The following is a 20,886-nucleotide window of genomic DNA, read 5'->3' on the forward strand; positions in this document are numbered from 1 at the left end:
CCTTATTCCTAGTCCTTTCAAAGGGGTATTTTGTTTGTAGGATCAGCATGATTAGGCACTGCTCAACATATCTCTCCATAAACTGATGCCAAAGCCCCCCTACATTGTACAGTACAGTCTTTACAAGTGGCTTATGCCCCAAACTCCCCAAAGTCCTGCTGTCTCAAGCTTTCAGCTGTATCTGCTCTGCTCTGGTGCCCCAGTAATGTCATAGCCCCTGCAGAGGCCTCTCCCTCTGCTCCCTGGAGCAGTGATTGTAAGTTTCTCCACATTTTTCCATTCATTTACACTCAGAGTAAAGACCCATTGAGTGCTTAGTCTGGGGACCAGCATACCCTTTTCTGTAGGGCTCCTTAATTACTGTAACTAAAGTTGCCTGAAAGGACTCATTTTTTAATTCATCATGACCCCCTAGTTTCCCCTCCCAAGGTGTTAGAGTCCCCCTCCAGGTCAGTCAGTCTAAGCTGTAGGTGCTCCCACAAGCAGCCTGAAGCTTGTAATTTGACCATTTCAGTGCTACTAGCTGCTAACTTCTGACCAGAATCCTCCCTTTTGTGCTGAGCACTGGTTAACACCATTTTACCAGACCATTACTCTGACAGAGGCCATCAACCAGATTCAGAGGTGTGGAAACTGTGTCTCCAGCCATGTCCCCAGCAGTGTCTTTTTCCACTTCTCCTTCATTTCTCCTCTCTCTTGCAGTTGCCACTGTGTCTTAAATATGCATGAGCAGAGCCACGATATGCTCCTCTGATTGGTTGATGCTTTGGTGCACAGTGGGTTGCTTCCACTGGTTTCAGAGCCAGCTGCAACTGACTGTAATGGTCACATGGCAGTTGATGACCTCCTCCTGCACAAGAAACACCCACAGCCCCTTGCTGTGGAAATCTTTGCAGGAACTCTTCAATTTACCCCTAAATATCCCACCCCACCACACACTTTTTGTGTGTGTGTATGTTAATGCAAAATAAGGACTTCTGCAGACCCTTTGCATCTTGGTGGGACCAAGGGGATGTGCTGACCAACTACGCTTGTAGTCAAGAGAGCAATAGGCTGTCCAAGCAAGTCTTGACTATTCTCTTCTTCCCCTTCATGTAACCCTCCCCTTTCAACCCACAGGCTCAGAAAAGGATTTCCTGAACACACCTGAGCACAGGACTCCAGCATCCTCTTTGTGTTGGCAGTTGTGCTGGCCCCATGCCCTAGAGGGACATGCCCAGAGATCAGATTCAGCCCCAGTGCAGTTCACATCATCCAGCCAGATCTGTCCTGAGCCTTCACCATAATGAGCAGAGACAAATGCCTTGATGGCATGTCCGCATCCCAGCTGTTTGCAAACAACATTAGCATCTGATAGATCCCAGTTATCATCACAGATGGTGCCCCAGATGCCATCATGATAAAGTTCTACTCTCCCAGCACAGCGCATTGTTCCATTCACCAGCCTGATCTGTCTGCTACCTGCAGGAAGAAAACCCAGCTGTCAACATGCAATATAACGATAATGCACAGGTCACCATAATGGCTGTATGTTTAAAACACTTTTAAGGCATCACGTTCTTGTTATATTCCTGTTCTTCTGTTATGGTTTCTTGGGCAGAACTCCTGTGATGCTAAAACCGCATAAAGGGAAAGGCGTGCTCCTGCATCACGTAAATGTTTGAATAATTCCTGTGAGATGTTGCAAACAAGAAGGAGTGTCTAGTCATACTAAGTATATACAGAGATCACCTTATCTTAGAAAGCTGGAGAAGCTGTTTTCTGTCTAAACTCAGTTAGGCAGAGACAGAGACAGAAACAGTATCTGTTACAGATGGGTTACAAAAAAGAGAAGAGTAGAAACAGTTTCATTTAGTTTAGAAAGGTTGCAGGTATCTATAAATACAGAAATGTCACAAAATAAAACTTACATAATTCCCAAGTGACAGAATGTGTAGCAGTCATGGCCAAATTAGTGTTCTTATGGCTTCTGTATTCTATTCTTTCTTTTTGATTCTGTGAGATAAATTCTTTAAGAAATTTCTATGAAGAAAGCATTATGGAAATGACACTTGCTTCCTTAACTATCATTTGTCCCTTAGAATATACAACCAGATGGGTATCACAAGCTCAGACCCATGCCTATTTAAGATCTGGTGAGACCACAGCACAAGGTGGACTAGAGGCAACCCTAGGATGCATTGTGTACCTTTAGGACAGTAACTCACCTGAGCAAATCACACCAACGTCTTCAGCAACTCCCATTGGCACCATCTGAGAATAGGAGGTCTTACAGAGCATCAGCTGAGTCTCATTCCCACCACACTGGACACTTCTTAAGCCAACAGGACCCATGCCTCGCTCAGACCTTGGAAGGTAGTAGGCTTTCTCGGCAATTCCACACTGGAGCTGTCTGCATATCACATGAGCATCCTTAATGTCCCAGTCATCATCCAGGACTCTGCTCCACATGCCATGGAGTGAGATCTCAACTTGCCCATCACAGCGGCTCTCACCACCTGAGAGTCTGAGTGATTCAGCAAGACCTGGGCTCAAGAGAGTTGGAAAATGTATTGAATATCATGTAGTAGGGAGATGGAAGACAAATTTCTACGTTGGTAAAAAAAGAATTCTCACCACTGGTTGAGGAGACAGCCTCTGTTAAGGCTTTGTTTGCTTTCATGCACACAAGGGTCTGCAATGGGAAGCAAGAAAGGCTTCCCCAGCTCAAGGACTAGGTCCTGTGAGGAGTCAGACACATCTAAACAATGTGAATCCCTCTAGTAAATGAAGTTTCTATGCTGAAATGAAGGTTGGAGGGGTGGGGGAAAGGAGAGGGAGAGGAGAGGAGAGGAGAGGAGAGGAGAGGAGAGGAGAGGAGAGGAGAGGAGAGGAGAGGAGAGGAGAGGAGAGGAGAGGAGAGGAGAGGAGAGGGGAGGGGAGGGGAGGGGAGGGGAGGGGAGGGGAGGGGAGGGGAGGGGATGGGAGGGGAGGGGAGGGGAGGGGAGGAGAGGAGAGGAGAGGAGAGGAGAGGAGAGGAGAGGAGAGGAGAGGAGAGGAGAGGAGAGGAGAGGAGAGGAGAGGAGAGGAGAGGAGAGGAGAGGAGAGGAGAGGAGAGGAGAGGAGAGGAGAGGAGAGGAGAGGAGAGGAGAGGAGAGGAGAGGCAAAGACAGGCTGACATACTTGCTTGGCAGAGTGAGATTACCAACACTGCTTTAGTCTGAAGTTGCAGTACCCATAAAAGGCCATTCCTGACTTACCTGAGCAAATAACAGTGGCTGCTTCTCTGGCTGAACAGGTTGGATTGCCCAAAGTCATCTGAGCACAATCCCACAGGCAGGACTCTGACCCTTCGCAGTGAAAAGCATCTCTCCATACAGGCCCATTCCCATCCACAAAATGATCTCCTGTCTGAATTGACTTTGCATAGCCACAGTTCAGCTGATGACAGAGAACACTGGCAGCTTGCAAATTCCAGTGGGAGCGGCAGAGTCTTCCCCATGTGTCTCCGTGGCGGATCTCCACTCTGCCAGAGCATGCGGTGCCATTCACCAACCTGCCCCCTGGGCACCCTGAATATAAGAGAAAGTCAGTACTGAGATGTCATGTTCATAACTGCTCATGGGCACAACCTGGAAGTGACTGGGAAATTGGAATGATTTTTCCTTAGCAGTAAATATGACTTCACTGGACCACTGGAACTTCCACAGTTATAACTACACTTCAGTCCACCCTATTTTACTGAGAATGACTAGAAATCAGGATCTGTTCCCCTTTGCAATTTTTAAACTCAGGGCCTCAGGGCACTAGGTTTCAGGGCTCTGGGTGAACCAGTAGACCTTAATTGTTCTGACCAGCCTCACCTAGGGCCTCCAGCTATGTACCCGCAGGCTACTGGTCCAAGGCCTCACTTAAACCTGGACCAGACCTTCAGTCCTTGCCTCAAATATGTGACTGGTGTAACTGTCTGCAGTCTTGTCTCCTGCTACTCCTGACTGTAGTCTCCAGCTGGACCCTATACCTGATTGATTACTTTGCCTTGTCTGGGACTGTCCATAGACCTTGTTATCAGTACCTTCCTCTGTTCTCTGTGCAGATGCTTTGGATTGTGCCTTGGTGGATAAGGACACTGCCTGTGTTGTTCTCGCCCTCTGCCCCCAGCTCATCCTACCTTGTAGAGCAGCCCTGTTCTTGCTGTTCCCTGACATTAGGAGCATTTCACAGACAGCAGCCTTGTGGTACAAGTGAAGTGCAGCCTCAACTCCTGGAAATGCCTGTAGCAGCAGACAAAAGATGCAGCTTGGCTCCACAGACACCCTCTGGATTTTGGGTCCATATTTTTCCTCAAAGAAGGAGATTTTCACTTCTCCTCTTAGACCTTTCTGCTGCTCACCTGAACATATTACCCGAGCGTCTTTTCCAACAGGACATTCATCATGACCTAGCCCACTGACAGGACAGTCTCTCAGGTGTGAGCCATTCTTCTTGCAGCTGAATGTGCCATTCCAGACAGATCCATTTCCTTTTCCAAAGGACTGTCCACCTGGTATCAGTAGGGCAACTCCACAGTCCAGCAGCTGGCATAAGGCATTGGCAGCTGGTAAGTCCCACAGGTAGTCACACAGGGTTCCCCACGTGCCTCCATGAAGAAGCTCTACTCTCCCTGAACATGTAGTACTGCCATTTACCAGCCTGTACCCACCATAGCCTGCAGGAAGAATCAGGAAGAATAAAGGAACTTAGCAGTTACATTTTTTTTTGTGCTATTGCATTGAAAATTGTAAGAGAGATCTAGCTGTAAGGAAATAGCTGCAAGGAACTAGCACTCACTATGTCTCAGGTTACCGGGAAGCATGTTAGACCAGGATGCTCACAAGCCAGCTCTGAAAAAAAAAAGTCTTTATTGCCCATGTTGTAGCCTGCACCACATGACTAAAAGTCTTTTGACTCTTTTCAGCCTCTCCTCCTCTGCTCTGCTCTCTCCTCCCCACACAATACTGCAGCTACCTTGCAACATCTTTTCCTGCAGAGGCAGTTTCAGCATAGCCTTGCATTTGGAGCATGTGAGAAACTCAGAGCAGGAGTTACCAGTAACACTCTCTCACAGTAGCTGGTTATCTCACATTACCTGGTAAGCAGCAACTGCAGTGTGCAATTCTCAACTTTCATCCACGCCACAGGATACGGCTCTGAGTACAACAGCCCATGCCCATCAGTGTATTTGCAATAATTTAAGTGTGGCATGGGTAGGACTATGGTGTCCTACTGCCAGCCCCATGAAGTCCCTCTGTCTTCTCACACTGTTACTTCTTACCCTTGCCTGGTTCTTGCATTGTACTCCCCCTAATGAGACCTGGGTTTCTTCTCTGAGCTGTGACTCTTGCAAGATGGAGGCAGGAGCCAAGACCCGTCAGCTACTGACACCTTAACTGGGCTGTTCATCTGCCACAGCTCCCCAGCCAGAGGTCCAGATTGCTGTGACCAGTGGGACAGTGTCCAAGGCAGTTTTGAAAGAACTGCAGTCCTTTTCAGGCTGTTGCCAGCAGCTCTGCCCCATGTTTAGTTTACCCCTTTTGATCTGTGCCCTCAGGAAAAAAATTTGTATTTGCTAGGTCTAATCATCACTTTTGTAGTGGGTAGCAATAAATTAGCTGTATTTAGAGCCCCCAGCAGCCATGACTGTGTGGTGTTCTTAAATAATGTTACCTGGCAGTCACAACTAAAGTCATCCAGGCCTCTGACAGCTTTCTCTTTTTTTTTTTTAACCAACTTAAATTTGTAACTTTTGCCTCCTTTGACCTTTTCGAGGTATGGTACTGCTCCCAGTTTTATAACTGAAGTACCAGGGATTAACATATTCTCTGTCAGCATAGAAAAAAAATTCATTTCTCCATGTTCCTGTTTGTCTGCTCTAGCCATCTCTCCTTTTATGTATATGAGAAAGACATGGAAGGAATCCTCAGCACTCTTGAGTGCATATCTCCAGTAGCATAAAATAAATTACAGCCCTTTTGAGATCTGCATCCCTGGTGCAGAAGTGAAGTGGTTAGAACAGCCCATGTTAAATGCAGACTCTCAGTAGAGTGAATGAGAGATTGTGGGGTTGCTCTCTGGCCTTCCCTGGGTGGCTCAAGGCATGATAGGGGAAGCACCCAAGAACCCTGAGCATCACAGAAATATGCAGAGGCTGTGGCTTGACAGGAAGAAGACATATATAGGACACACATAAATTACATCCATCAGTACAAAGTCTCACCTGAACATACAACAGTGGCATCATGAGAGCATGTCTTACTATGGTGCTGCATCCTGGGACAGTGTGCAAGGTGAGTCTCATTCCCTACACAGTGAAACTCTTCTTGCCAAATCAGTTCATGTCTGTCTTCTACATGAGTTCCTCCGAAGATATCCACAGCCTGGCCACACTCTAACTCATGGCATATAACAGAGGCAGTTTTGAAATCAATGTGTGAAAAACAGACTGTAGCCCAAGTTTCTTCTTGCTTTACTGTCAGATGTCCTGAGCAGGCAGTGTCCCCTCTAGTCAGACGCAGCCCAGAGAAACCTGGAAAAAAACCCCAAGAAATCCAACATCAAGGATTGGTTGTACTGACCTAATTTAATAACTCCCATACCTTCATGGGCAAGACACATGTCACTTCTCTGAGGACCACCGACACTTTTAAATAACCATTGTGGCAATTCCACTGACAAGAGAAAAATGCTGTGTGGGAATGCTTATTTCTTACTATGTGAAAATACTAAATCCTTGGGAAGCTACAGAAGGAAGTAAGTTTTAAATATCTGCCAAATGCTTGAGAAGCAGCAATCCCCAAATAAATAAATAAATAAATAACCATTTACTAGTGTGTGCCTTCAAGAATTCATTATTCAGATGAATAGGAAGCTGAAGCACCCCAGAAGGAGGAAACAGGAAATGTTGCACCCTGTCCTGGTTTAGCTAGGATAGGGTTAATTTTGCCCAGCGGTGGGGGGGAAGCTCTAGCTGGGTTATTCAATACCATGCTGATGTCACCTCCTGGCGCCCAAGGGTGGAGCGCGGGAGAATCGGTGAGCACATGTGTTATGCAATCTCTCTGCTCTCACTGCTGTATCGGTACATATCTTGTTCTGTTCATTGTTATTACTGTTATTGTTATTGTTGTTGTTTGTTGTGTTGCTGTTGCATGTTGTATCAAACCTCTCCTTATCTCAGCCCCGGGGCTTTGTATTTCACTCCCTTTGTGGGGGAGGGGCAGCAGCTGCGTGGTCTCGAACCCCGGCAGGGACTAAACCACCACACACCCATCTTCAGAAAAGTCTAAAAAGACAGTCTGGAGATCTATAGGCTGGCCAGCCTCACTTTGGTACCTGGGAAAAACATGGGGTGAGTCCTCCTGGAACACATTTCTGGGCACAAGAAGGTGAATGGGAAGTGTCAGAATGGATTTACCAAGCGTAAATCATGCCTGTGTGATCTTACTACTTTTTCTGATAGAAGTGACTGGATTTGTGGATGAGGAGAGACCAGCACGTGTTACCTCACATTCAGCAAGGCCTTTGACACTGTCTTGCACAATATTGTGTCCAAACTAGGCTGTTACAGGCTGGGTGGGTGGACAACTACATGCTTAAAGAGCTGATTGGATGGTCAGGCTCAGAGAGTAGTGGTTAGTGGGTTGTACTCTACCAGGAGGCTGGCAACAAGCGGAATACCGCTTGTTGGGTCTTTCCTGGGAACTGTACTGTTCAGCATCTTTATCAACAACCTGGAGAAGGTGATGGAGTGCACTCTTATCAGTTTCAGGGGTGGGGGGAGGTAACCCCAAGGGCAGAGCTGCCATTTAGAGGGAACTAGACAGGCTGGATTAATGGGCTGACAGGAACCTTATAAAAATCAAAAAAGACAAATGTAAAGTCCTGAAGCTGGGAAGAAAAAACCTCTTTTAGTGCTACTTTATCCAAAGAGCAAAATCAAGCACATCTTTAAGAGGAAGGCAGCCGAACAGACATTGGATTTGTTTGCCATTGCAGACTGTCCTGTTTTAGGTTACATGAACATCTGGAGAAGAATGGCTTTTGTATGGCATAACACAACATTTTCTTGCTTCTCCATCTATCTACATCTGATTTTTTAGGCCCCATTTGTGGTCAAAGACAAGTTTAGTACTTCTCTCCTGTTGCCTGGAAGAGCTGTAGTAGAAACAAATAGTGTTTGTTTTTCTGTTCTATTTCAATTACTGTGTCTACTTCCATTCTATGTCATTGCTGTGCCCAGGCAAAGGACACATACACTTGTAGTCAGCAGAAGACTTCATGCTGGTGCAACTTGCTTTGGCTGAGAGGAGGCCATGGAGAAAGTGTTACCTCCATGCAGTACTTGGCTTTATCCAGATAGGACAAAGTTTGATCTCAGTCTCATAGCATTTTTCTATTATACAAGGTTGGATGACTTCTTACCTGAGCAGATCACTCCAGTGTCAAAGTAATGAGGACAGGTAAAAGCACCCCATCCTGGATGGGAGCAGTTCCAGAGAGTGGATTCATCACCACGGCAATAAACTCGATACAACCATGTTGGTCCAGATCCTTCTCCAAAAGGAGCTCGATTAAGGGCCTGAATGGCAGATCCACACCGTAGTTGCTTACAAACAACCTCGGCATCTTCTATGGTCCAGTCACCATCGCACACAGTCCCCCATCGCTCCTCATGTTTTACTTCCACTCTCCCAGAGCAGGGTCCAGTTCCATTTGACAGCCTCAATTCATCAGCACCTTCATACACAGAGACAGAGCAAGGTTATGGAAAGGACAGTGCCTAATCGTTATTATCTACTGCAGATGGTTAATAAGATTATTATTACTCTTAAATCAGATGTATTTGGTTCACCTTTCTAAATAGTCCAACTTAAAGTTTTTTTTCAGGGAGTTGTGTCTGTATTTACAAGTTTGAGCTAACCACACTGCTAAAATGTAAGTTATTTCTAATGACAGGTGAGCTTTCTCTTCTTCTGACCTATCAGAGCTGGGAAATGCTGAGTAATGTCCCTGCTGTGTGATTCACAAAGGCTTTGACAGAAACTCCTCCTTTCTCTCTGTTGTTCTGCCATGGTGATATCCATCTGAAAATGTTCACCAATTACCAGTTTCTTCATTCTCATGTTCAGTATGGCGTGAAGAAGCACTTTCTCTTGTCTGCCTCAACTTCTTCCTCTCAGACAAACTACTACTTGCAACTCAGTTTCCCAATACTCTTTATTCTTTCCCTCCTCTCTTGCCCTAGACACGGGATCCCCTAGTCAGGGGTACCCAATGAGAGAAGAGAGTTACTCATAAGGGGTGGCAAACTATCTCAGAGGATGCAGCAGCATAAGCAGAAGACAGACAGATAGGTCTTTATGTTGTTCCTCATGCCCCACCATCTCTTGGGGTGGGACTGATGCCCAAAGAACCCTCTTTTCCAGCTCTGCTCCCAGGTCTGCCTCTTTTCTTTGATATGGATACACATTTCCCAGCCCTTTTACCTGTGGACTTACAAAATAAAATGTTAGTCATCACAGAGCACTTGATAAAGATCCTGACAGAAGAGGGAAGATGCACATGTTGGTTTCTTGTTTTACGGTGTTGGACTGCTACTATAGATGCTTCAAATATCTTACAGTAGCTTAGCACAGGGACTTAAAGAATAGAAAACACAGGGAGACTTTTGTTACTTTCAAATGCAGGAATGATGGTGGGACAGAAGCAGTTCCTAGGGAACCAGGCTGCGCAAAAGCCTGCTAGGACCCAAGAAGGACAGGGGAACAGGTCTGAGTCTACATCTTACACAGACACAGTAAACATTGGAAAATCAGAAGCGTGTAGCTTAAGGTGTAATGACACATAAAGAAAATAAGTGGACTTGTTCAGGAATTGTCTTAAGTTGTTTTTTTTCCAGTCAGGAATTTTAAGGCAAGAGTTTTGGAGCATCTTTTCATAAAAAAGATTACTTACAGAAATGTTCATATCTGCTTGAGTAAACAGCATACACAGAATCACAGAATCATAAAATATGTTAATATTCTGAATTGCTATAGACAATGATTTTCTGTAGATGTTTGTGAAAACAAACGTTGAAACAAAAAAACCCCAAAACCTTCTGCCAAATTCCATCAAATCCAGTCACTGTTGTAATTAAACAACAATATGGATGGCATTCATTTGTTAGGTAATGTGATAGGAAGCTTGTCTCCATGTGGAAGGGAGGAGAGAGGAACAACAGCAGGTGGGGGAACCCCAATAATCCAGTTAGGGTCCTGTCCTGACCTCTTACAGGGCTCTTGAACAAAGCCATCACCCCAATTGTCCAGGTGTGAAACCCATCAGATGAATCTACATGAGGGCTTTCCATGCCACCTTAGAGACTGAGGGTACAGGACACTGTATGGGATGCAAGAGAAAGGCATCTTGGAATTGCACAAGGCTTATTATGGGATGTTTAGGAGAGAAATCAAAAGTGGGGAAAGGGAGAGATCAAGGATGCTTGAGTACGAGCAAGCATGGCAAAATAGGTGGATAAAATGACCAGAGGTGATGGGCACAAACTGAAACAGAATCACAGAATCATCTAGGTTGGAAAAGATCTTGAAGATCATCCAGTCCAACCATTAACCTCACACTGACTGAAACACAGGAGTTTCAGTCTGAACACCAGGAAACAATTTTTTACCATGAAGATGACTGAGCACTGGAACAGGTTACTCAGGGAAGTTGTGGAGTTGGCTTCCCTGGAGATACTTAAAAGTGGTCTGGACATGGTCCTGACAACTGGCTCCAGGTGGCCCTTCTTGAGCAGGGAGGTTGGACCAGATGACCTCCAGATGTCCCTTCAACCTCAACCGTTCTGTGATTCTGTGAAAAGCAGCCAGTGGTGGGTAAGAGGGTGCTGGTCAGTGCTGGGACAACTGACCCAAGGAATATTCCATACCATATGACATAGTGCTCAGCAATAAAAACTGGGGAAGAAGGAGGAATGGGAGATGTTCAGAGTTATGGCATTTGATCCCCAAGTAACCATTATATGTGATGGAGCCCTGATGTCCTGGAGATGGCTGAACATCTGCCAGCCAATGGGATGTAATGAATGAATTCCTTATTTTGCTTTGCTTCTGCACGCAGATTTTGCTTTACCTATTAAACTGTGTTTATCCTAACCTACAAGTTTTTCTCACTTTACCCTTCCAATTCTCTCCACAATCTGTGACTGTTCACTCAAGTCCTGCTCAGATTTTGGCTAACACAGCTCATGCTAAGGCCTGATGTATGCTGCGAGAAGTGCCATTAGGTCAAAGGGAGAGCACCAGGTAGGAGGGAGAGGTGCCCAGAAAGAGCAAAAGGGCCATTGTCACCTGCAGAGTTCTGTCTTCTGCAGCCATTGTCTTTGTCAGTTTCTTCAGAATCTGCTAGTTTATGGAAATGGAATGGACTAAACTTCCAAGTTGGAAAAAGTAAAACATCAGCTTACCCAAAAAGCCTTTGAAGCAGATGCAATAGCAATTGGATTGCTGTGTGATACAGGGGCCACCAGCACTGTGATGGAGGAGGAAGGGTGAGCACTCTCACCATCAGCTAGGTAACTAATTCTAATTTTTTTTTCCAATAGGTTCATGAATTAAAAATTACAGGTTATAAGTAATGAAACTTTATAACTTTAATCAGTGAATTCACATGACAGACTAGTCTGGGCAACAGGGAAATGAGTCCCTGTTGTGTTTGTTTGTTGTATTTCTTAACGAGTTCCTAAAATAAAGTTTAATTCACAGAGTAAGTTGTCCTGTAAATTTGAGAGATCCAAATGGACTGTGACACCCATCCCACTGGGGGAGAGTGAGTGAGCGGCTGTGTGGTGCTTAGCTGCCTGTTGGTGTTATACCACAACAGATGCCAGCAACTGGAGTGAGTGAGGGTACTGCATGTCAGTGCCTGATTGTTAGCAAATATCAAGCTGGACTAGTCAGTGCGTAAGTTAATCAGCCTGGGAGCCAAGTATGTGTGTGTGGCTCTGGAACTGAGGTAACTGGAGGAGTTGGCTACCAGAGGGACCAGAGGGACCAGGCCAACTACTGGAGAGATGGTCAGGGGGTCAACTCAGAGACCCATTTGCATGTGTGCCAGCACATGAGGCAACTACGGACACTGAGAATCCAGGACCAGATACTGGATGGGCTGAGTGTCTGGAGGAATCCAAATTGTATGTATTTACATATTTCCCACTGGTAGACTTCTATTCTGATCAGTCAGAGAGGAAAACACAGAATCATAGAATCACAGAATTGTTTTGTGTTGGAAGGGACCTTAAAGATCATCTAGTTCCAACTCCCCTGCCATGGGCAGGAACACCTTCCACTAGATGAGGTTGCTCAAAGCCCCATCCAGCCTGGCCTTGAACACTTCCAGGAATGGGGCATCCACACCTTCTCTGGGCAATCTGTCCCCGTGTTTTACCACCCTCACTGTAAAAACTGTCTTCCTTATATCCAATCTAAATCTACCCTCTTTCAGTTTAAAAACATTGCCCCTTGCCCTGTCACTACAGGCCATGGTAAAAACTCTTGTTTGATCTTTCTTATAAGACCTCTTTAAGTATTGAAAGGCCACAAGGAGGTGTCCCTGGAGCTTCTCTTCTCCAGGCTGAACAACCCCAACTCTCTCAGCCTTTTCCCATAGGAGAGGTGTTCCATTCCACTGATCATTTTTGCGTCACTCCTCAGGACCCACTTTAACAGGTCCATGTCTCTCTTCTGCTGGGGATCCCAGAGCTGGATGCACTACTCCAGGTGGGGTCTCACCAGCATGGAGTAGAGGAACAGAATCACCTCCCTCGACCTGCTGGCCACACTTCTTTTTATGCAGCCCAGGATATGACTGGCTTTCTGGGCTGCAAGCGCACATTGCTGGCTCATGTCCAATTTGTCACCCACCAGTATCCCCAAGTCCTTCTCTGCAGGGCTGCTCTCAAACCATTCATCCCCCACCCTGTACTGATCCTGATGATTGCCCTGAGCCAGGTACAGGACCTTGCACTTGGTCTTGTTGAACTTCATGAGGTCAGCTTCATTTTGGCCCATTTCTCAAATGTCTCAAGGTCCCTTTGGATGTCACCCCTTCCCTCACACATATCAGCTGCACCACTCAGCTTGGTGTCATCCACAAACTTGCTGAGGGTGCACTCAATCCCACTGTCTGTGTCATTGATAAGGATATTGAACAGTCCCGATCCCAGTACAGACCCCTGAGGGACACCACTTGTTACTGATCTCCATTTGGACACTGAGCCATTGACTGCCACTCTTTGGATGTGGCCATCCAGCCAATTCCTCATTTACTGCATAGTCCATCCATCAAACCCATATATCTCCATTTAATGATAAGAATGTTGTGTGGGACCATTCAAAGGCCTTACAGAATTTAAGGTAGATGACATCAGTTGCTCACATTAAGGCCATTGGTGCTGTTTGTGTTTGTGCCACTGTTGTATGTTTCTTTCTGTATGGCCAGCCATGTATAGCCATTCTACAGGGGTGGGTGTGTGTGCATATCTGTACATCAGTATATGTGTGTTACCTATATGTGTGCCTATTGGTACTACAAGTTAGCCTTGCTACTGGTTGGACCTCAGGAAATAGAGCTGTAACTGCCTTGTCTCTTATCATGCTACCAAGTTCAGCAACCCCTGCACAAGAAAGGTTTTTCAGAAGTATTTTATCAAGCAGTAATCAGACATTTAAGCAAACATGAGAAAGATTAATGCCTTAAACCTTGGGATACAGGCCAACCTGAAATTAAGACAGGTATGTAATTATTTGCTGGACATAAATGCTCAATTGAATTACACACAGAATATTGAAATATTTAAAAGGAATTTTATGTTTCAGAGGAAAGGAAGCTCTGCAGCTTTTGTGATGGAACTAAGAATCCTAGGGCACTTTTTAAAAATTTAAGTCTGCCCCTTGACAAATAAATCTTTCTGTACTCATGTTCATCTGCTAACCATTGCTGTCAGCTCATGCACCCCTTGGAATCAAGTTGTTGGGTATGAGCACTGTGCTTCTCAAGGAGAAAACTTAAAAAGAGCAAATGGAAAAAAAATGCTTTATTGTCATTACTGAACCATGTAAATTGAAAGCCACTGGAGTTTAGAGCGTGAAAGAGGACATGACAAAATGGGTGGAAAATCAAATGGTAGAAAACCACATGCAGGACCTTGGTATTTCCAGGTTAAGGACAAACTACAAGCTAAGTGCACACAAGAATCAGGAACAACTTGACCACCACATCTGAGACTTGTCTTCAGTTTGTTCAGATTTGAATTTCAGCATGTTATGAAACAGGTAAATCCCTGAAGAGGGCTGGCAACTTCTTTTGGGGTCTGGAATATCATTCAGATTGACCATATATCTAGAGAAGGCTTACAGGACAGTCACATAAGAAGCCTAGTAACTTTGGACCAGATTACCACTGTTTCAAAACCAGACACACAAGGGAAAATTAAAGCAAACATCTATAGGACAGGTTTGGTCCAATTGTCAGTGCCATGAGGGCACTAATAATCCTTAAGGGCCTTGACCTTCCCCACCTGGGGTCTCCACCCACAGACTCTGTCCATGGGACCAGGCCTCCATTTAAGCACAGTCCTGGACCTTCTGTCCCTGCCTGAGCTACATTGTAGGTGCATCTGTGTTCAATTCAGGTATATCCATGCTTGGCCATGGTCCCTGTTGATGCCACAGGCTGACTTCTCAGCTTGACCTTGGACCTGCCTCATCACCATGAACTTGCCTGATGATCTGAGGCAAGTTGGCAACAAGAGTTGATCCCAGCTACCATCCCTAGGTCTGCCCTGCTTGCCCCTCTTGAGTACTGCAGGGCTGGACCCCGGCTGGTGAGGTGCCTCCCCTGCCAGCTGTGGTACTGCAGCTGGCCCTTGCTGTACCCTCATACCAACTCCACAGCTCATGACTCATAGGAGTCACCCCTCCAAAGGTGACACAGTTAGCTAAGACAGCCACAATTCCTAGTGTCTTATGTAGTAAGACCTCACTGGAAGCAAGAAAGGTGTCAGAACCTGACCAAGAGAAACCTGCAGTACTCATTATGACCCAGCACTGGGCACTAAGAGCCTTGGGTTTTCCAGCAAGAGTTTTCAAAACAATCTGGTGTGGAAAATATCACCTTCCCTCTCTTCCTCAAAAGAGAGAGGCGTTCCTACATATCACACTGCTTTCTGTCATTTGAGACTGTGAAACAAGAATATATCATTTTTTCTTTGCATCTGAAAGCAAATCTAATTGTTCTCTCTATTCCCTTTAAGCATGTCAGTCTCAGCCCATGAACTAGCATGCAGCCACTTCCTTCAGTAACTAACCATTGTTTCATTTCTCATTCCAGAGTAAACTGCTAGCAGTAGCCAACTAAAAGGCAATTTGGCCTCCATCTCCATGTGGTCTGTAGCAGTCCATTCTTCCCTGTTTCATCAGACACAGACAAGATAGCTTTGACACATGATCACCTCTTATACATAGGCAAAAGTTTTATCTCTTTGCTAACGCTGCTGGACTTCCTCATAATTACTGCCTACCATTTAGATTTGGCAACACAGAAAGTTCAAGGGAGATTATTCAAGTGACTAACAACTAGTAACTTCCAAAAGCTATTTTTTCTGCAAACTTCCCTCTTTCCTCAAATTTCCTGAGTAAGAAATTCTCTCACATACATAGTACAAGCCTCTGATAACTGCAGAATCCCTTTGTACTTGCAACATGTTGTCTCAGAAGTAGTATAACCTTTCTGTAACAAGTCTTTTAAGACTCTTCTGAAAGATGTTCTGGAGAACAATCAACAGTTTATTTGAAGAACATTGTCCAAAGAAGAGTTTTCTTGGCTAAAAAATATATACATTCAAAAGAGAATTAATTTCTAAGAAAAGTTAAACTTGTAATACGTTATTAAAGGAACCAGATATCCTATTTCCATTAGCTATACCCAGGAGTAAAATGAAGAGTTCCTCACTTTGATTGACCTCTCTCCACTTGAATTTTTAACTACTCCAACATCTGATGTTTTCACCATGTGACAGCATGCAAGGCAGGCATAACCCAATCAACAGATTTAAATATTTTCTAATCAAAGCTATAATTTGCTGTAATCAGTCTTATGTGAATTTTTTATGATACCTATAGGCTCACTCTTTTGTATTTCTTCACACTCCACAGCACATCCCACAAGTGCCTTCGTTGAATCCAGTTGTACTAGTCACAGAGTGAGGTTCTGCTCGGATAAGAAGGCATCAGGCTTTGGCTTGCTCCAGCTGAAGACCTGGTTCCCCTTGTAGGCCGGGGATGAGAATGAGCCATGCACCCCCGTACCCAGATCCTAAGTGGAGGTTTTCAGCACACAGGTGCTGTCTCAGCCGCAGGTTGCCCGCTCCCTCCCTGAGGGCTGTGTCTCCCATACTCCCTGCGCAGGGCACCCTCCCTGGGGGACTGCAGGGGGCTGTGGTAGTGTGGAGAGTGCAAGTACTGTCAGAGCAGAGGCCTGTGCCTCCTCTTCCCACACACCTGAACTATGACTGCCTCCACACAACTGGTGAAAACCTTTAAGACTCGGGCCATGCTACACCAAAGTATCAACCATGAAGTCTTGTTCTCATCATATGGGAATGTGACCATCATCACCACCATGCCATAAAATCTGTCTCTGATCATCAGCTTCAAACATGTGCACATAGCTCTAGAAGAGCAGAGAGACAAATAGCAACATGCTTCAGATATACAGGAACAACTGAGGGGACAGTATGTTACCGAGGCAAGCGCCACTGGACATGCAGAGCACAGCAACATAATTTTAACTGGTGTTGAATAAAGACCTGGAGTTATTCATTCTGTCTACACAGAGCTCAACAGGGGAGACAAGAATACCCAGCCGGTTTCCATTACAACTTGGCTGTTTACTAAAGTTGGACTTGAATTCCCATGAGAATGGCCAGTCACTGACGTCTGAGTAAAATACAAAACTATTACAAATGGCTTACCCTTCTTTCTCTCAGGATCACCAAGGAGACTGAATCAAAGACAGAAGTGTATTTAAACACCTTCTTGATACTTTGCCTTACAGGTTGATACAATAACAACCTATTTATATCGAATTTACATTATTTTGTTATCTCACTGCCTTATGTGAAATGAAATATATACTTACCCAGGGAGACCTGCACGGAAAGCAGAAGCAACCACAACACTGGAGTAGAAAGATGTACTTTTGTTGTCATCCTGATCGCAGACAGATGAAACTTCACTCTCTGTTAAGCACTGCCTAGACCAAACTCTGCATGGGCTTCTCTGTGTCTCACAAATGACTACAAAGGAGGAAATATATAGATTCACACATGCTAGTGAAGGAACCAATAGAAATATTGTTCACCTTTTTAGACATTATCAACAGATTAATCTCAAATCTGAAAGAAGCAAAACCTCCAATAAAATTTGAAAATTGTGCCTGTGACCTTATATGAAGCATGACTGCGCTCCTGATGTCATCGTCTGTATTGTCTTGTTTTACTATGGGACCAATATAGGTGGTACACGCAGAGCAGGACGCAAAATGGTTATTTCTCACCTGACAAAGCAATGTGAAAGTGCAGAACATTGGTCATTTTATGAATCACTTTGAAAAAGAAAAGGCAAAGAAAAACCCTAAATTTGTAGCTCATCCATCTCCTTGGGAGAAATTGTACTCTCACTATAAAATCAACAGAAGTGATGTTTATCACTAGCAGTAGTTCTGTGAGTAAAAAATGACATCTGCTCTGTCTTTGAGGCAAGTGCTGGTCAGGGTTTCCTTATTCAGTCAAAACTTGGAAACTGTATGGGCAGAAGCTCTTGAAAGACCATCTTCCTTAGGGTGCGAATTACAGGACTTCCTGTTTCCTCTGCTGAGTTTGTTTTTGTTTCAGATTATGTATGACCATTGCTGGTAGTTCTGCCCATCTCATTCACTCTAGAATGATGAATTTAGGGAAATAAAAGATGCTGTTAATCAAACTGTGGCTACTTGACTCATTCTTGGCAACTGGAACAAATTGCAGTGTGCTATCTGTTTACACCAGTCTAAGCACACAGTCTTCTTTATGACACTGAGCACATATTCTTTTTGTCTGATGACATCTGGTGTTTATCCAGAATCCCAAGTTCAGTGACATCCAAGCTGTTAGGTCCTTAGTATACCAACAAGCTCTGCAACCCTTCTCACTGGGTTTTGTCTGCCTGTTCAAGGTCTGTATAACCTTGCAGCAGTGTAACCGTGGGTCAGACTGCTGTGAAAAGAGCTGCATGAGGAAGAGCAGAGAGAATTCTGGCTAGAGGCTGCCCATTCTTTGCTCAGGAGCAAAGTTGCTCGGGAGCTCAGACACTTGCCTGTGGTGTCTGCTAGAGCTATATGGCAGCCAAGCTTGGGTCTGGCCATGAACTTTGCTGATACTGACCCTGATCTGCTGACTTGATGTTATAGCTTGATCTTGGACCTACCACTTTGCTATGGTCTTGTCTGGACTTCTGACTTAGCCTGGCTGTAGTCACCAGACCTATTCTGTTCTTCTTGTTCAGGTACTATGGGACTGCACCCCTTGGTGAGGATCCTGCCTCATGCCTGGCTTGCTGTCAACTTCAGTTCCTGGCTGACCTTCCCTTGCAGAGCAGCCTGCTCCTGCTCCCGGACACAGATCTTTGAAAAACAAAAAGCCACCACCACTCCATTGGAAATCTGGTAAGAGTGAGGAAGAAGCCACTACAGATGTGTTAATGAGAGATAGACAAGGTATCCATTATAATGTATGTTCCTATACCGAGGTTCAGTGGTTTCACTTAGCACTGTTTTCCTTGCTGATTAGTGGTCGTCAACAGAATTCTCACTGACATTTTAAACCAACTCCAGGAAGTCTAAGAATGAGATATGTTTCTCAGCATGCAGGCCCTTGAAGACCAGAGTCTCCTTCATGGGCACTATGACCAAGTAACCGGGTACAGGCCAGTGCCCATGGATGTTAGAACTCCAGGATTCTCACCTGCATTGAAGCTGGTACTCCCCTTTTCTTCTCTTTCCCATTGCAGACAGGGATGTCATGAGGATCAGTATTCATATGGGTTGAGACTGGCATCATGAATTCCCTGTGCCTGTTTGGCATGAGGGCTTACCTAAAAACCACAGTTCCCATGATGACTTTAACAAGTCCTAAATATGTCTGGTGATACCGGGATGTGCTTCTAGTCGAATGAACAGGAGAAGACATCTATTCAAGGAGAAGTTCAATGGCAACATGACACCATGTCTGTCATCCAACCTTATCTACCTAGCAATGTTTGTGAAGGACCTTAAGGGTATCTTCTCACTAGACTTGGACACAGAATGTTCCTATATGGAAAAGTAACCCATCGGTTACCACTGCACAGCCCATCATTACTGTTGGTATCCTTTGTCTGGATAGAGGGGCATTCTGGGACACCATCTATGCTCAGATAGCAGAATAAAATCCAGCACCACCTCCACTAAGCACAAACATCTTTGTCTACATATGCAGAAGTTCTGCTTCTTCCTCAGATGGATGAAACCTTTCTTCTCTGAAGAACTCACCTACCCCTCCTCAGTCAAACTCTCTCCCTTCTTCACTTCCTTTCCTGGTCACTTATAAGCCAGTCACAGGCTGAGGGTTCTGTCTCTTCTTTCCTGGAAATAGGGATACTGACAGGAATCTTGCATTTGTCTTTAGAGTTCACCTGTCATAAATTGAGTACCTGTTTGGAAAAGATTCTCTGCCATCAGTTCATCCCTCTGGAGGTCCATCCCTGCCTTTTCAGAAGTATTCCCTGATACTTCCCACACTGTATTTTCACTGTTGGCCTTAGAAATACATGCCCTCTCCTCCACAAGGAATTGGTCATGACAGCAAAAATCTGTAACAGGGCAAAGAGGGGAAACTGAAAGTTTGAAACAAGGCCAGCTGATAGTAGGTCATCAAGTGGGTTTGGAGGACTAGGAATGACTTCAAGACTTATGAATGGTCCAATGCAATCACAGAGGCTGACAAGAGGAGTGGTATGGCAGCACTGCAGAGACAGGAAAATATGAAAGATAGATGCACATTGATTTCCTTGGAGGTCTTATCCACTGCTGCAATACACCAAAAGGACCCTCTTCTCATATATCTGTGAAGGTTGCCAAAGCAGGTTAGGACACTACTGGTACTAATGCATGCATATTTTCTTGCATGCAAAATGATGTTATATTTTATGGAACGGCTCATCTTGAATGCCATTATGTGGCACATGCAGCACAGCCAGGTGATCAGGCCCACTCAGCCTGGGTTTACGAAAGGCAGGTCCTGCCTGACTAACCTGATCTCCTTCTATGACAAGGTGACCCACTTAGTGGATGAGGGAAAGGTGTGGATATTGTTTACCTGAACTTTAATAAAGCTTTTGACACCATTTCCCACAGCATTCTCCTGGAGAATTGGGCTGCTCAAGGCTTGGACAGGTGTACTCCTTGCTGGGTACGAAACTGGCTGGATGGCTGGGCCCAAAGAGTTGTGGTGAATGGAGTTAAATCCAGCTGGTGGCCGGTCATGAGTGGTGTCCCCCAGGGCTCAGTATTGGGGCCAGTTCTGTTTAATACCTTTATCAATGATCTGGATGAGGGGATCGTGTGCATGCTCAGTAAGTTTGCAGATGACACCAAGTTGAGTGGGAGTGTTGATCTGCTTGAGAAAGACTCTACAGAGGGATCTGGACAGTCTGGATGAATGGACTGAGGCCAATTGTATGAGGTTCAACAAGGCTCAGTGTTGGGTCGTGCACTTGGGTCACAACAACCCCATGC

General features: G+C 45.1%; 1 protein-coding gene across 2 annotated transcripts in view; it reads right to left on the reverse strand.

Annotated features, from left to right (window-relative positions):
- Positions 1-17,365, reverse strand: part of LOC141917552 (antigen WC1.1-like) — a 31,474-nt gene extending 14,109 nt beyond the window's left edge. For both annotated transcript variants that reach the window (XM_074810812.1, XM_074810822.1), the window contains exons 1-7: positions 17,215-17,365; positions 8,440-8,754; positions 6,236-6,544; positions 4,373-4,687; positions 3,240-3,551; positions 2,208-2,525; positions 1,147-1,461 (exon numbers count right to left, since the gene is read on the reverse strand). In XM_074810812.1, the coding sequence (XP_074666913.1) occupies positions 1,147-1,461; positions 2,208-2,525; positions 3,240-3,551; positions 4,373-4,687; positions 6,236-6,544; positions 8,440-8,754; positions 17,215-17,284 (1,954 nt within the window). In that variant the 5' untranslated portion in view covers positions 17,285-17,365. The remainder of the gene's footprint in view (positions 1-1,146; positions 1,462-2,207; positions 2,526-3,239; positions 3,552-4,372; positions 4,688-6,235; positions 6,545-8,439; positions 8,755-17,214) is intronic.
- Positions 17,366-20,886: the final 3,521 nt, after the last annotated feature.

This window comes from Strix aluco, chromosome 2 (genome assembly GCF_031877795.1).
Source record: "Strix aluco isolate bStrAlu1 chromosome 2, bStrAlu1.hap1, whole genome shotgun sequence".
Taxonomy (NCBI): Eukaryota; Metazoa; Chordata; class Aves; order Strigiformes; family Strigidae; genus Strix; species Strix aluco.